Source organism: Hoplias malabaricus, chromosome 10, assembly GCF_029633855.1.
Source record: "Hoplias malabaricus isolate fHopMal1 chromosome 10, fHopMal1.hap1, whole genome shotgun sequence".
Taxonomy (NCBI): domain Eukaryota; kingdom Metazoa; phylum Chordata; class Actinopteri; order Characiformes; family Erythrinidae; genus Hoplias; species Hoplias malabaricus.
In genome coordinates this window covers 28,574,721-28,589,524 of record NC_089809.1, presented here as the reverse complement: position 1 = coordinate 28,589,524, position 14,804 = coordinate 28,574,721, and the positions used below count along the sequence as shown (strand labels likewise).

The window sequence follows — 14,804 nt, the reverse complement described above, 5'->3', positions numbered from 1 at the left end:
AACCAGCTGAGGACTGTTAAAAAAAAAAAAAAAAAAAGTCCACTATTTTATGATTGTCAGGTTTGTTTGCATCCGGTGTTGCATGCAGAAATACCCTACAAGCAGCAAGACTTTGGTGAAAGGATGGGTTAACAGTCATGGCGCATGTAATGCTGTCTGAAAAAAATCTAATTCTGTTATGAGATATTATATGAAGAGACCTGAAGAAACAGGACTCTGCTTACCCTGGCTATCTTTCAACATTTAGCATGGGGCATTGTTTTCAGCTGCTAAAAGCTTGTGCCATTTCTGTATGGACTGAAGATCTCTTGAGTCCACTTTCATTTTGAGGCTAATTTGGATATTGAGCTGGCTGACTCTAGGACGCCTCTAAAGGATACCATTATTAATCAGTAATCTATGTGTGTTTGTGCACTCGCATGCAATTGTGTGTTTAAAGCCTGTCAAACAAATCAAAGCCCTCTGTCCTCTGACACAGCCGCAGTGTTCCCAATCGCACTCTTCAGCCCTGAAGTCAATTACACCCTCCATAAACAGTGTACACGCTGCAGAACAGCAGTGGCCCTGAGAGCGCAAAACACATAAGGAAAGCTTAATTTCACTAGCAGAACCACTGATGTGCCTATATTGAATCTAAATTATATCTTCAACTGTTGAACAAATATGACAGCAGCTTTAACAGTAGCAATATTCATGTGCAGTCAGGCACCACTAGGGATGTCTCACAAATATGCAATTTCAAAAAGAGTTTCAATCACAGCTTAATGTAAAAGTGGAAATGGAAGAAGCATGGTAAATGCATCTCTCTCTCTCTCTCTCTCTCTCTCTCTCGTTTTCAGTTTTTCCTTTCCTTCCTCTGGCATGTCAGTGTAAAACGTTCAATTTCCACACCCTTACTCACTGCTCAGTCCATTCTGCTCGTTCCTCCCCTTGCAGTGATGAATGGCTACCGTCTGGACATATGAGCAGACTGGGGTGGCAGGGTGGGAGGGGGAAGGGGTAGTCCAATATGTTATCAGATGTGAGGGAGAGGTAAAATGTGTGAAAACGCAGGTAGGGAATAAAGCAGGGGGCAGTGCCATGTACAGAAGGTGGCGAAGGTCATGGACACCAGTACAACCTGGCCAGCTGCCAGCATGCCACAGACCTGTGCTGAATTTTAAACTCATCCTCACCCTGTTTTTCTAAAAGTTTGTAGACACCTGCTCATCTTGAGATTCTTCTGATACTGAAGTTTTGAAACACTGCTGTGAGAATTTAATGGCCTTCAGCCATGAGAACGATTGGATCTAGATCATAAACCACCTCCGCTCATTCTACACGTACTGGACAATCCATCACTTCAGAAAACTCATTTCCACTGCTCAAAAGCACAATTTTGAGGAAGTTTACACTGAATGCTCACTGGATTTGGAACACCTACCATGTATCTACACTCCTTGTCCATTTTATCAGCTCCACTGACCATACAGGAGCACTCAGGAGCACTGTAGCAAGGGCATAGATTTGCTGTTGACATTGGTAGGGACCTATGAACCTCCGTGTGTCCACATGGTTTAACCCTTTTGCACCTCTAGGTTAATGAGGTGTTTACAGATCTTTTTTTGTTTGTTTGTTTGTCTTGTTTGTTTTTTGTTGTTTTTTTTGAAGGGAATCAAATTATTGGTGGGGACAATTCAAAAATCGCTGAATATTGGTGGGGACATGTCACTTCTGTCCATGCTAATTCTACTCCCTTGCTCTGTAGTTGTACAGACTATAGTCGGCCTGTTTCTCTGCATATTTTCTTATCCCCATTTCACCCTGCACTTTGACAATTAGGACCCACACCAGACCACCACAGAGCAGGTATGATATGGGTGGTAGATAATTCTCTGCACTGCAGTGACACAGACGTTGTGGTGGTGTTCTGGTATGAGTGGATCAGACACAGCCTTAGAACTGATAAAATGGACAATGGATGTATATTCAAGATAGGTGTTCGTAATCCAGTGGTCCACCACTTGTTGACAGTTGGCATTGAGAATGCAGAACTTAAGGGCGTGTGGCTGTTCCAGAGCATCATATTCTTTGGGAAATGATTGTCTATAGAGGTCATATAAGCTGTGTGCACAATTAAATGTCTGTGTCAGCAGTGGGTGCACCCTCCCACACACAGATTAGTGTAGCATCAGTTAGAACTCTCTACTTAATCACAGCATTCTGACTACTGAAAGGAAGGTTATAGAGGAGCCCATTGTGAGCAGGTAAATCATTGTTAACGCTTCATCTACTTTGACAAGCACTTGACTGACAAGTAAAAGCACCTACTTCAACTGTTCATAAAAGGTTGTGGAAAGGCACTAATTAGCACTTTATGTAGGGTATATGCTCAGCTAAGAATATAAGTGGCCAAGACACTCACCAGCACACTTAGTTCTGCTGATTAATGGGGGTCCAGGGGGCCCTGTACCCCCTTCTCCAGGCCGGGTGAGCAGGACACTGATGTGGTATTCTGTGTCTGGGTCCAGGTGCCAGAGCTTGTAGGTGACCATGTTGACGCCGTTAATTTCGGACCAGGGCGCATGGCTGGCTCTATATTCGATTTCTCGTCGGATGATGGGGCCATCACCCAGGATGGAATTGGTGTTGAGTTGGATAATCAGGTATGTGGAGCCCGCTCTCAGAAGCTGGGGTGGAGCGATAGGGGAGGGGGGCACTGTGAAGAACACATAACATTCAGTATTGGCTTAAAGTTTAACTGACAGTCTTATCTTTTTACACATAAGAAAATAAGCTTTAAAAAAAGAAAATAAAAAATGCTTTTTCAGTGCAGTATGTCAGGCATATAAAACCAACATAAAGTAAAATACATAGATCAAAAATACAAAGCACAATAAACACAACAGAGACAAGACAATAAAATAGATGACATAATGAAAACAAATAATTGCAGACCACTGGGTAAGTTCTATACGTTAACAATGCCTCATATTTACATTTTCATGCATTTCAGAAAGACAGAAATCACATCAAAACTGAAATGACAAATTGTAAAATGACTATAATCAGAACTATTGACCTTCTAGTAAACAGAAGGCTCTTTAGACCCACTCTGCTTCACAACACAACTGATTTTCTCCAAACCATTAGTGAGAACAAACATTCCACAAATTAACTTTTAATGAGGTACAAACAGTAATTAGGGTGATATAATGATACTGGTTCAACATTTCCCAACAACTTCCAGATAAGAACTACTTGTGTGGGTGCCATTTTAAAACAACTGTTTAATTTAGCTTTATCAACTTCATCAACTTCACTGTTCTTGTTTATCTTGGATGCAAATTTCCAACATTTATGCTTTTAGATATTTGAACCTTTAGATCAGTTTGATGAATATATTAAGTGATTCAAAATTTTGGTTTACTGCTGACACAACAGAAGAAAGTATCTAACCTTTAAACAGGCTATAACTATCAAAGAAGTTGGATAAATAAATAACAAGTTAAATGTCTAACCTGCTTTAAAACCCATCACCAGCAGCCCTTTACTATAAATATTTGCAATAAGGAGCTATTCCAGAATTCACACGGCACACCTAGTGACTTATAGAGGGTTTGCCCTTGAGGCTATGGGTTCAAATACCACATTAGCCATGCACATTAACCCAGCATTACGAGTCTTTACGTGTTCTGAAAAAGCCAGGAGCAAAACAACAGATGTACACAGCTGAGAGAGTGTGATATCTTTAAATACAAGCGCACGGTACAAACAGAGAAACACACATCAGCTCCCCAGAGGAACAGCACAGCAAACAGGAGGAAAAATCTCACTGCTACTTCTTACAAGGTTAAGAATAAGAACATTTGTTTATATTTAAAGGCTGCCATCTGATTCGAATGAAAGCAATTTAAGGGGCATGTCTGAACAATAAGATAAGGATATGTGGAGGGCTAGAGAGAAACCCTCTGATGATGGAGGAAAGGAAAGATAAAAGTGTTATAGGAGTGGGTAGTGAGATATGATTAGCATGAACAATTATGTCACAAAGCCTTGTCTCAGTATATGATGGATTTGTCAATATTTCAACCAAATACAACCTAACCACATGCATTATTTAGCTATTTGGAAGACATTTTGGAGCTTAATATGGCACTATTTTTTGTTGTTTGTTCTAACTTATCAAAAATGATATCAAATCAAACATGTAATTAGATGTGCCACATATGTAAAACTACACTAAAGCATTGTATTATAGTATACACTTAAAATAATCTCTTGCAGGTCTAACACTGTTTACATATAGTGTGATATCTATTATAAAAAATATGCAACAATATTATAGATGGAATTCACATTAGACAATGGTGACATTGAAGTATATGTTTGACTTGAACATGATCTTTAAAAAAAGCCACTCAGTTTTTGCCATATATTTTTCCATTGCATTTTCCATTCCATTTTCCATTTCCATAACTCACTTTAGTTAAGTTTAGCTTCTTTTCTTCTAGTTTAATGTTGAAGCATCGTTTGATATAAGATGGTCGTCAATTTTTATTGGCTCTTCAACACTGAATGCTTCAGTTGTAGTTGGTACCTATATTGAAGTTTATATATAGTCAAATATACCTAGTTATTTAAAGAGAAATTTAAAGTGCTCATATATACACTTCCATACAGGTACTTTTATTATTGCAATGACTAAACTGGTGCCATGTTGTGTTGTAGGGTTGTGGTGCTGCCACACAGCCCCAGGATTTTTTAAGTCCTGGGATTGATCCTTGCCTTGGGTGTCTGTATGGGTTTCCTCCATTTGCTCCAGTTTCCTCCCACAGTCCAAAAACACATATTGGTGGGTTGGCTATGTAAAATAGTGAGTGTGTGATGCCCTGTGATGGACTGGTGGCTTAAGCAGGGTGTGTTACTGTTTTGCGCCCAGTAATTCTGTGTGGGCTCTGAAGTGTTGACAGAAGATGAACAAATGAATGAATTAATAAACTATTAAAACTATTAAAATCTACCCATGTCCCTAACATACTGCAGAATAGTGGAAGCGTATGTGTATGTATGTGTGTGGTGTGTGTGTATGTGTGTGTGTGTGTGTGCACACGGTGCTGCTTTTCACTGTACGCCTCCACCCTCAGAGCATCTCTGCTCCCCTGGATACATGTAGAGCTCCTCCAGGTAGAGATGCAATAAAGCACAGCTCATATGGCCAGGCAGACTGGCTCAGAAAATAATATTAACTCAATTCCTCTCACGTTGCCCTTATATCAGGGCTGAAATAAAAGACGAGTTCTGGGATCTATTTCTATCCATTGTTTGTTTGTGCAAAATGTGTTCTCACAGGGGGAAGGATTTCAGTTTCATTCTTAGACAATCTCACTCATGGAGACCTACTAGAGTATTATGTTGCAGGAAGGACCGAGATATATTTTTTTATTTATATCCACTAGCTGGGCTGAATGAGCACAATCCTCATTAGGGCTCTAGCCGCTGTGCATTAGCCCTATTGGTGCATAATCTATGTCTCCATTGAGGAACAGTGAATTGTGAAATGAGTTGATCAAGCTAATTAAAGGGATGATTAGGCCCTCGTTAGCAGGGCCGAGAGGGTGTGGTAGTTTGTGAAAGGCATGCAGAGGGCTTCAGAAAGGTGCAATTTAAAGGTGAAAATAGGAGTATTGCTGTACACGGCTAAAATAAATGCCAGGCTGGCTCGCGAGCATGCAGTCACAGCTTTCTGGACCTGTCCCACGGCTGCGCTTAATTGAGGTGCAGTGATGCATTTTAAATGGGACCTCCTGTCCAAATAGGCCCCATCAGAGACTGGGGCCAATAACCTGCTGCTAAGGGAAAGCAGCCATATCCTAAAATGCCTTACACAGCACAGCTGCTAGCACTGAGTGGGTTTTAAGTTACCTCTTATCATTGATATTGGTACTACAGATGCAGAGATGAAAGATGTATTTTTGGGAGGAACAAGGAGGAACAAAATATAGAACCTTAAAATAGGTTCCAGGGTAGTGTCTGAGTCCAATAATGCCAGTCAAAGATGTGGAGATATCTATAGCTGTGGAAATACATATATTTACTTCTGAAATAAAACAAATTAAAAATGTGCCATGTAAATATTTAATATTTATGACAGCACTATGTCAGGAATAACTCCATTTTCTAAAAATATATATGTGTAATTAACTTGTTGTTGTCATTTAGTCAATTGTGTGGTAAAATATTGTCAAAACCTACTTTAGAAATTGTAGAAAATATTATTTTAATATCTAATATTACTCTTTATATCTATGAATATTGTTTGGTAAACACAAATTGAGCTCTGAAACATATGCTCAATATATTATTTAATAGCCAAGCAAAGTATCTGTTTTCTGAAAAATAACAATAGCTTTGCACATTACATGACAATTTGAAGAAAAGCTAATGTGTCCATAAACAATTTTTGGAAAAATGTATAGAAAAATGCACAAACATAGCTTCTGTTATATGAGTATATGCTCTATAGCTATAAGTGGAAGTCAGCCAATATCAAGGGAAGGACAAGCCTTGTGATATTCTGTAAAATTTATGACAATGAAGGCCTATAATAGATCCGTAATGATGGTGCACTGAACAGAGGTCAGATATGCACTTTGTTCCCTTGCTTTAGCACATTACTAGATTTCATGGCCTTCCATTTGGAAGGATTTTAATGCTACATTTATGGCAAACAGCCCGCGGGTTTAGTAAAGCTCCGTTTCCAGGCCAGTTTGTCGTGCACCAAACAGCCTCTGCGCTAAACTCGCAATAATCCTTGCTGCTACACGTATCAATGAGATTAGGCTGCCCCCAAAAACTCTCTCTGAGAGTTCACACAGATGCAGGAGTGGTTTGGAGGAGCAAGAAGAGCTCCATTCCCTCTCTGTCCTTATTTCACTCTTGTCTTTTTCCTGCGGTTTAAGGATCAGAGGGTGGCTGAGGATCAGAAGTGACTGCTCACTGAGCGCTGTCATCCCGGCCTGACAGCCTTGTGTCAGGAGCCGAGGTTAGACGCCGTTATGAGAGGTTTGGCTTCTGCCATGCATGATAAGTGGTGAGGGCAGACTGAATCACCATGATGACACGGCTTAGCAACCCCATGCTTTGGCAAAATATTGAGTTAGCTAAGCCCTTGGTATCGCTTTCAAAATACAGTGGCCCCTTAATACAAGGCCCTGAGATTAGAAAAACGCCCATTGGAAGAACATTAACTTGTTTTGTATGATGGCAAAAGCAATTAATCAAACAGAGAACAAAGCCGTGAAGAGTTCTACTGAGACCCTTTTATGTGTGAAATTTTAATCCAGTGTCAAACCTTTTCAAAATATTTACAATTTTTACAGTCTGCCAGTACTCTGGAGACTTCCTGTCGCACCTGCTGAAGAACTGGATTCACAGAATATACACAATTAGTGTTAGTATGAGTATATATCATAAGATTCAGACTAGGTTCATTCTTTCATTCATTCATCTTCTGTAATCCCTTCATCCTGATTAGGGTTGTGATGTGCCTGGAGCCTGAAATTTAATGGAGCACAAAGCTGGAACACACCCTGCACAGGGTGCCAGTCCATCACAGGGGATTACATCCTCCCGAAGTCAGTCTTAAACTCACAGCTGTGGGGAAATTTGCACAGTCAGTCCACCTATAAACATGTGTTTTTTGGATGTGGGCAGAAAATAAAAACATCTGAAACAAACAAAAAAAAAACCCTGAAACACAGACACATGGAGAACACACTGAACAGCTCGCAGACAGTGATTTGAGGCAAGATTTGGACCCAAGACCCCTGTGTCCAGGAGATAGCAGTGACACTACCTGCTGCTGAACAGTGCTGCCCGACTACATTGACTTTAAAACTACTGGTGTGTTGTATTTAAAAGTCTAAACAATTTGGCTCTTAAAAATGTGCACAGCCATTAAACACACACAGATAACCAACCTGATTAATAAAAACACCTTGAAACACATACATTAATAAGAAATATACAATCAAACTTCCACACAATTAAAAAAAATTTGAATGAAATACATATTGGCAAATATTTTGTTGAATTAAATTCAAATGACTTTTACATTACTATTAAACTATTATATCACTATTAAATTATTATTACTTATAAAACAGCAGTTTATTAACCATGTGATCAACAGCTTTGAATGAGTATTACTTTTTGTGCTACTGTAAACAAGGTTTTAACATATATTAAAGTGAGAGAGTGAGTGTTGAGTGTGTGAGAGTGAGTGAGTAAAAACCAGTTTTATATATAAAGCTCCTTGCCTTTGACAATGAGTTCAGCAAAGTTGGACACTCCAGAGCCTCTCGTGGACTGAGTGACACAGCGGTAGAGGTCCTGCTCTGGCTTCTGGACATCTTCCAGCTGGAAGGACACAGCAAAACGATTGCGGCTCAGGTGCTTGACCGAGCCACCTGAGGACACTTCACCGTTGTGTCGCTAGAGTGGACAGAGAGCACAGGTAAACATTTTAAAACCAAAATACAACACACTCATCCAGGCTTAACATTTAAATCACCTGTGTAAATATTATGTGGACAAAATATCCCCGAATTGAAAAACACAGGACACAGTAGAGTATGACTGGCCACGAATAATCCAGCAACATATTTTCACCCATTAAATTGCTGTGTATATTACTTTGAAATGGAAAGCTAATGCATGGCATCATCCAGTGGCTATTATGTGGAATAAAATTATTAGAGTCAGGCTTGACCTGAGTGACCATTATTAAAGGCAACTGGAAAACAGCATTAGTTTTAGATTCACTTGTGTTTTACTGAACTTAATATCTGGCAGAAAAACAATTTCACGTCCAATGCATGCAAAAGCTTTTACTCCTTATTCAATTGGCTATTTGCTCATGTGGAAGAATAATCACTCAATCTATTGCGACGAGCTTAGAAAAAGCTACCTTACAGAGAGGAGTGAAAGAGGCTCAGAAAATACCACAGTATAGCACTGTCCTATTTGTAAGCGCATGTTTAATCGGAGCGAGTGAAACGAGGAGTGAAACCTAACGAAAGATGCTTGCTAGTCTCGATCAGGGGCAGAAAGGCTACGTGGAACTTCAAGAGGCAACACACATCTTTAAGAAAAAGAAATAAATAAAGAAACCAGACACAACAAAAGCTGCCTGCCCTTTCACTGTGATTCAGATAATTAAACTGTGGCCTGAGTGTGAATAGCAGCCTTCCACGTCGTCAACACATTCCACTTTTCCCCTCCATATATCAGCACATGCACAAAAAACATAGACCGCCCAGTGCACACAAACTCTGGACAACAGGTCTTTGGGGAGGATGCCTGTGGCTGCTGAGCGTCTTTGTGTGTTTGTTTATTGTAGGGTTGAGGTTTTTAAGCTCTCACTCTGTCTGCAGACCACACAAACCAGCCCAGAGCTCTCGCAAACAAAAAAACATCAAGGTGCTGTTTACGGTCATGGCAGCTGCCAAACCCAGGCTCACATAAAACAAACCCTCCACCAATCACCAGGCTTTGTGGGCTCATCATTGGCTTTCTTTGTTTTACCCCCGCAATCACAACAATCATCGAATTAGCAGCCATGAGGCTGGCTAGACAGCGTGCACAAGCTGTGGATAGATCGCACACAATCTGTTTGGACTAATTACAGTGCACAACAACAGAACGATCCATTTGTCAACATCGTTTTCATGATCAAAGCAGAAGCACAAACTAGGTTGCAGCTGGTACACAGCTATGAAGTCAGGTAAAATGATAATGAGAACATTGAGCCCTATATATCCCTCTGACTGGGGTGGCAGGGGGCAAATGGGCAAATTCAGTGACCTTGGTGCTGTCTACCGTTCTAGGCCATCGTGACATGACATCTTGTGATCACAGGCATCTATCGTTGTCCTTGACATGAGACACAATCTTATATTTGAGTTACCCTCTTCTTTTCCTTTTCTTTCTCTCAAAGAGAGAGGGTGATGCAGTCAGACATCATGCTTTCCTTCATTTGAAATACAGTCAGCTAGTCAGAATGTTTATTATTATGAGGCATGTAGCCACTAAATAATTTTCATACGCTAAGAAATTATCACAACTGCCTCAGTGTCTTAGTGGGAAGTAATGCGAAATATCATTTCTGACACTATTGTACCTACTCTTTTCTATGAAAACAGTCCAAATTCAGAATTCTATGGCTGGCTTTAGCTTTGCAACATTCTTTTGACAATGCAGCTTGTGCGGTGCCACTGTACTTCTGTCAGATGAAATATTATGGATATTATGTTATGGTATGTCACATTACCGAAGGCCAAGACAATAGACCATATGCCAGTGCTGTGGTTTTTAATCTTAGGAAGTGCGTTTACCCATTCAATATCCTACAGGTATAAAAAAGAAATATGGACAGTTTTAAGCACTCAAGCAATCCAAAAAAAAAAAAAAAAAGAAAAAAATGAGCAGGAGGCACACAAAATTACACCAGCAACTCTCTGTTTCCTGGTATGAAGTTTTTATTGTCCAAGCCACTGTCACTATTTCAATTCTCTCTACAAAAATACCCCATATAACAGAACAAGCAGAACCCTCAGTGGACCCACAAAGCAATTTCTTCTCACATAAAGCTGCACTCACCTCTAGTAAAAACTTCTCTGCCTCAGATGCCCGTCCAGATGCCACACACTGCAAAGTGGCATTCTGTCCAGCGTTGACCTCCACATCCCCAAGGCGGGAGAAGTGAGGAGCTTTATCTAGAGACAGAGAGACAGAGAGAGAGAACAGAACACAAATGAGCACAGTAATGTAAAAGTCTATTAAAACTTCTCAATAATATATTTTTTAAAACCCAAGAATGTTAAAAATATAGAGAGGCATTGTACAGACACATAATGACCCCAGAGGTTATTTTAAAGGTTTTATAATGTACTGTCTACACTCTTTGCTGCAGACACCAACATATACCCAGAAATTAACATTAATCACATTTTTTATATATCACACAAACTGCAGCTTTGCTGTGAAGTAGAACGTTGGAGAACATGTTGGTGTGTTAGCAGATATTCCTGGCCCTTTCAGTAAGGTATATGCTGGAAGCTGGTGAATAGTATGGAGTAGCCCTGCGTGGGACTTGCTTTTCCACTCTGAACTCTGCGATTAACTCTGGCACTGCTCTTTCCAACACCTACACAACCAAATGCATTGAGTAGCTGCAGCTAGCGCAGCCAACATTAGTGAATGTGTATAGGAAGTATGCGAAATCAATCAGTCATAGCAGGAGGAAACTGGCCGCAGAGACTGAGGAGATACAGAAGAAAGAGCAGCTTGTTTATGCTCAGCCGTTCAGTGGTTGCTGCTTTCTGGCAGCATATGAAGACGATTTGTCAAACTTGCTTGCAGAAATGGGCAGACGACATGGCTGTAGCGTTTGTAATCGGCGGGTGGCCTGTATCCTGTGGACATGCTTTTTTATTATGCTTAATTTATAATGCATGTCGTTTTATCTGTTCACACAAAGTAAACAAAAAACAACAGATAAACCAACAAAGAAAACAAGCTAAAGTCTGTCTCCAAGACAGGCAGGTTACTGCATCTTGGATTAGGATCAGTGTTTTAGGGATTAGGAACAGAACAAGACAGAAATCTCACCAAAAATCCTATATACAAGAATTCATTCATTCATTATCTGTAACCACTTATCCAATTCAGGGTCGCGGTGGGTCCAGAGCCTACCTGGAATCATTGGGCGCAAGGCGGGAATACACCCTGGAGGGGGCGCCAGTCCCAGACACACAGAAACACACACACACATTCACACCTATGGACACTTTTGAGTCACCAGTCCACCTACCAACGTGTGTTTTTGGACTGTGGGAGGAAACCGGAGCACCCGGAGGAAACCCACGCAGACACGGGGAAAACACACCAACTCCTCACAGACAGTCACCCGGAGCGGGAATCGAACCCACAACCTCCAGGAGGTTGCATAATATACTAATCATAGTGGGTTCGGAGCCTACCCGGAATCATTGGGCACAAGGTAGGAAGCGTGGGAGGAAACAGGAGCACCCGGAGGAAACACACGCAGACACTGGGAGAACACACCAAACATCTCACAGACAGCCACCTAGTGCATGACTTGAACACACAATCTCCATGTCCCTGGAGCTGTGTGACTGTGACACTTCCTGCTGCGCCACAGTGCCACCCATAGTATATTATTTAGAGTGAATCACCCATTATACAATCAAAATGGTTTCTTCAGAAGACACAGGTAACAAATACTGTCACTGTCAAAAGAAAAACACGTATCCCCATTTTTGTCCATTTTTAATTTACTACATCATTTGAGCGTCATTATACAGTAAAAGACTAGTTAGTCCACCTGTTTCTCTGCATAAATTCCCATCCTCATTTCACCCTGTTTTTCAATGGTCAGGACCAACACAAAGCAGGTATGATTTGGGTGGTGTATTAATCTCAGTGCTGCAGTGACACTGACATGGTGATAATGTTAGTAGTTGTTAGTAGGAGTAGATCAGACACGGCTTAGATACAAGGTGGGTGTTCCTAATCCTGTGATCGTAAAGTGTACAATTAATATACATACACACATGTTTTCATAAAACTGTGAAAGTCAGTCATGGGCTCAGTTTGGGAAATGTTCAAGGTGCAAAAGTAAACAAGGAAAACTCGAAAAACAAACAGATTTAGATTTATTTTTGAAAGTAAATAGTAGCTCTTACTCTTAAATGTATTATTATTACTATTATTTTCTCTTTTCTTTTTTCATTAATTCCAAATTAAATCTGAGTCAGTAGTTAAATGAGACACTACTGTTTTGCTGGTGCATTAAGTCTGTTCCAGCTTGTTCACAAACTTCAAAAACTAAACATTGTGCATATTCTGAAAATGATTTCAAATGTTATAACATATATTACCATATCGCCCCCAGCCTCTAGAGGATGGATATGTTTCTGTATGTGAGATTATACTCATGATGTATCTGGCCTATTACATTTTGTTTCCAGCAGCGTTATAAGGCAGAGAAAATTTCCTCCTCAGGAGGGCCCATCAGAAATGTCACTTGTCTTTAGCACCTTCAATAGAATCACAGCCTGATTTCATGCTACATTTTTTTTCTTCTTCCCAGCCTTCTCTTTTAGGATCAACTTGCCAAATGGTGATTTCCGCAGCCTGGCTCGGTGCCATGCTGACAACGTGCCCAGGTCCTGATGAGAGTCTTAATTATTTAATGGGCACAGTGGGGCTCAAATGATGCCATCTGCTGCCCGCGGGAAGTGGTGAGGGCGGGGAGGTTAGTGCTAGGGTGGGAGGTGAGAGGCATCGTCACCAAGAGCTTCCTTGACCGCAGCATCTGGTGCTTCACTTGTTTAAAAGGAACTTTATCGCTGCCTAAGAGCAGTTTGTCAGCCCTGTTTAAATATGAATAAATATCAGTGGCATTTAATGAAGCCATAAAAGCACTGGGCTGTCCCTCGGAGGCCATAAGGAGCCCTGTTTACTCCAACGAGCTGCACGCCTTCCTGATGGCCCACATAACCAGTTTTCAATGAGCAGCCATGACACCTAGGCTAGGGAGCAATATATAGAAGTTACGAAGGGTGGTTTTGACCCTATAATAATATTGGGTTTTAAATAATGTCTGTAAGGTTAAGGCAAAACTACATAGCAATCAAGCCCCTGAATGCTCAGTTCCACAGTGTACAGCTCATAAAATCATTAGTGGCAAAAGCAACCACAGTAATATTTCACATGGTAACTATGTTCATTTGAAGTAGATAAGACTACCATTTCCACTCCTTATCTCCTCCCAAAAATCATCCTGGTATTCCCACTCGTTTCCTGGACTCCTTCTTAGTGTCAAGAACTAAACCTTTAATCTATGTCTGTAATCTACATCAAGACCTCTTCTGAAATAACTGGCACATCTCCTAGCTTCTAATTATCATTATACAACCCACAGATAATAAAAAAGACTCCTAGTATTATAGATGATCACACACACTCTCTCCACACCCACTTTGAATGCTTCCTCTCAGCCACCACCTACACCGTCCAAGCTGCTCCACAAGCTGTAGAGCTTTAAAATAAAAGAGAAAAGAGTCTGTAAAATTGGCAGTTGTGATTTTGTAAATCGACTTATCAGACCCTCCTTATGCCAATCTGGATTATTAAAAATCCTAATTATTTACTCATTTACTGCATTTATTATATTTATAGAATATGACGCTTGCATGCTTTGATTTTTCTCATGCTCCTATTCATTGTTTCCCGTCTCCATGATGTACGTCTGCTGAGATCATGCATATTATGCAATGTCCTGTTTTTTGCATCACTGTCAGTAATGAACTGCTCCCTAGGGGATAAATAGAGAGCTTTTGAATGAACATTTATATTCGAGACTCAAATGAGTGTCCGCCTCAGAAAAGCAAGCCAACATGAGAGGGAAACCAACATTCAGAGCCAAACATGAAACTACAAGTGTTATCAAAACCATAGACCCAAGAAGTCATGTCTCACCAGTTTGTACCAAACGTCATGAGAGAATTATCAAACAATTCACAAAGAACATTTGTAAATGCAAGATTGCAAAGAATTAGTACATTATGTTGTGAAAAGATTCAGGAACTCTGTAGAGATTTCAGTCCAAGTTTCAGCTTGTTCTCTAGGTGCTCAAACACCCATCCAGGGCCCATCCAACATCATCATGGTGATTTGGGGGTGCCTCAGTGGCCATGACATTAATGACTTTTATATGTGTGAATTGATGCGTAGAC

General features: G+C 40.4%; 1 protein-coding gene across 5 annotated transcripts in view; it reads right to left on the bottom strand.

The window, feature by feature from the left end:
* ptprub (protein tyrosine phosphatase receptor type Ub) overlaps positions 1-14,804 on the bottom strand; it is a 220,520-nt gene that overhangs the window by 84,571 nt on the left and 121,145 nt on the right. For all 5 annotated transcript variants that reach the window (XM_066682457.1, XM_066682459.1, XM_066682460.1 and 2 more), the window contains exons 5-7: positions 10,642-10,757; positions 8,301-8,475; positions 2,405-2,698 (exon numbers count right to left, since the gene is read on the bottom strand). In XM_066682457.1, coding sequence (XP_066538554.1) covers positions 2,405-2,698; positions 8,301-8,475; positions 10,642-10,757 — 585 coding nt within the window. The remainder of the gene's footprint in view (positions 1-2,404; positions 2,699-8,300; positions 8,476-10,641; positions 10,758-14,804) is intronic.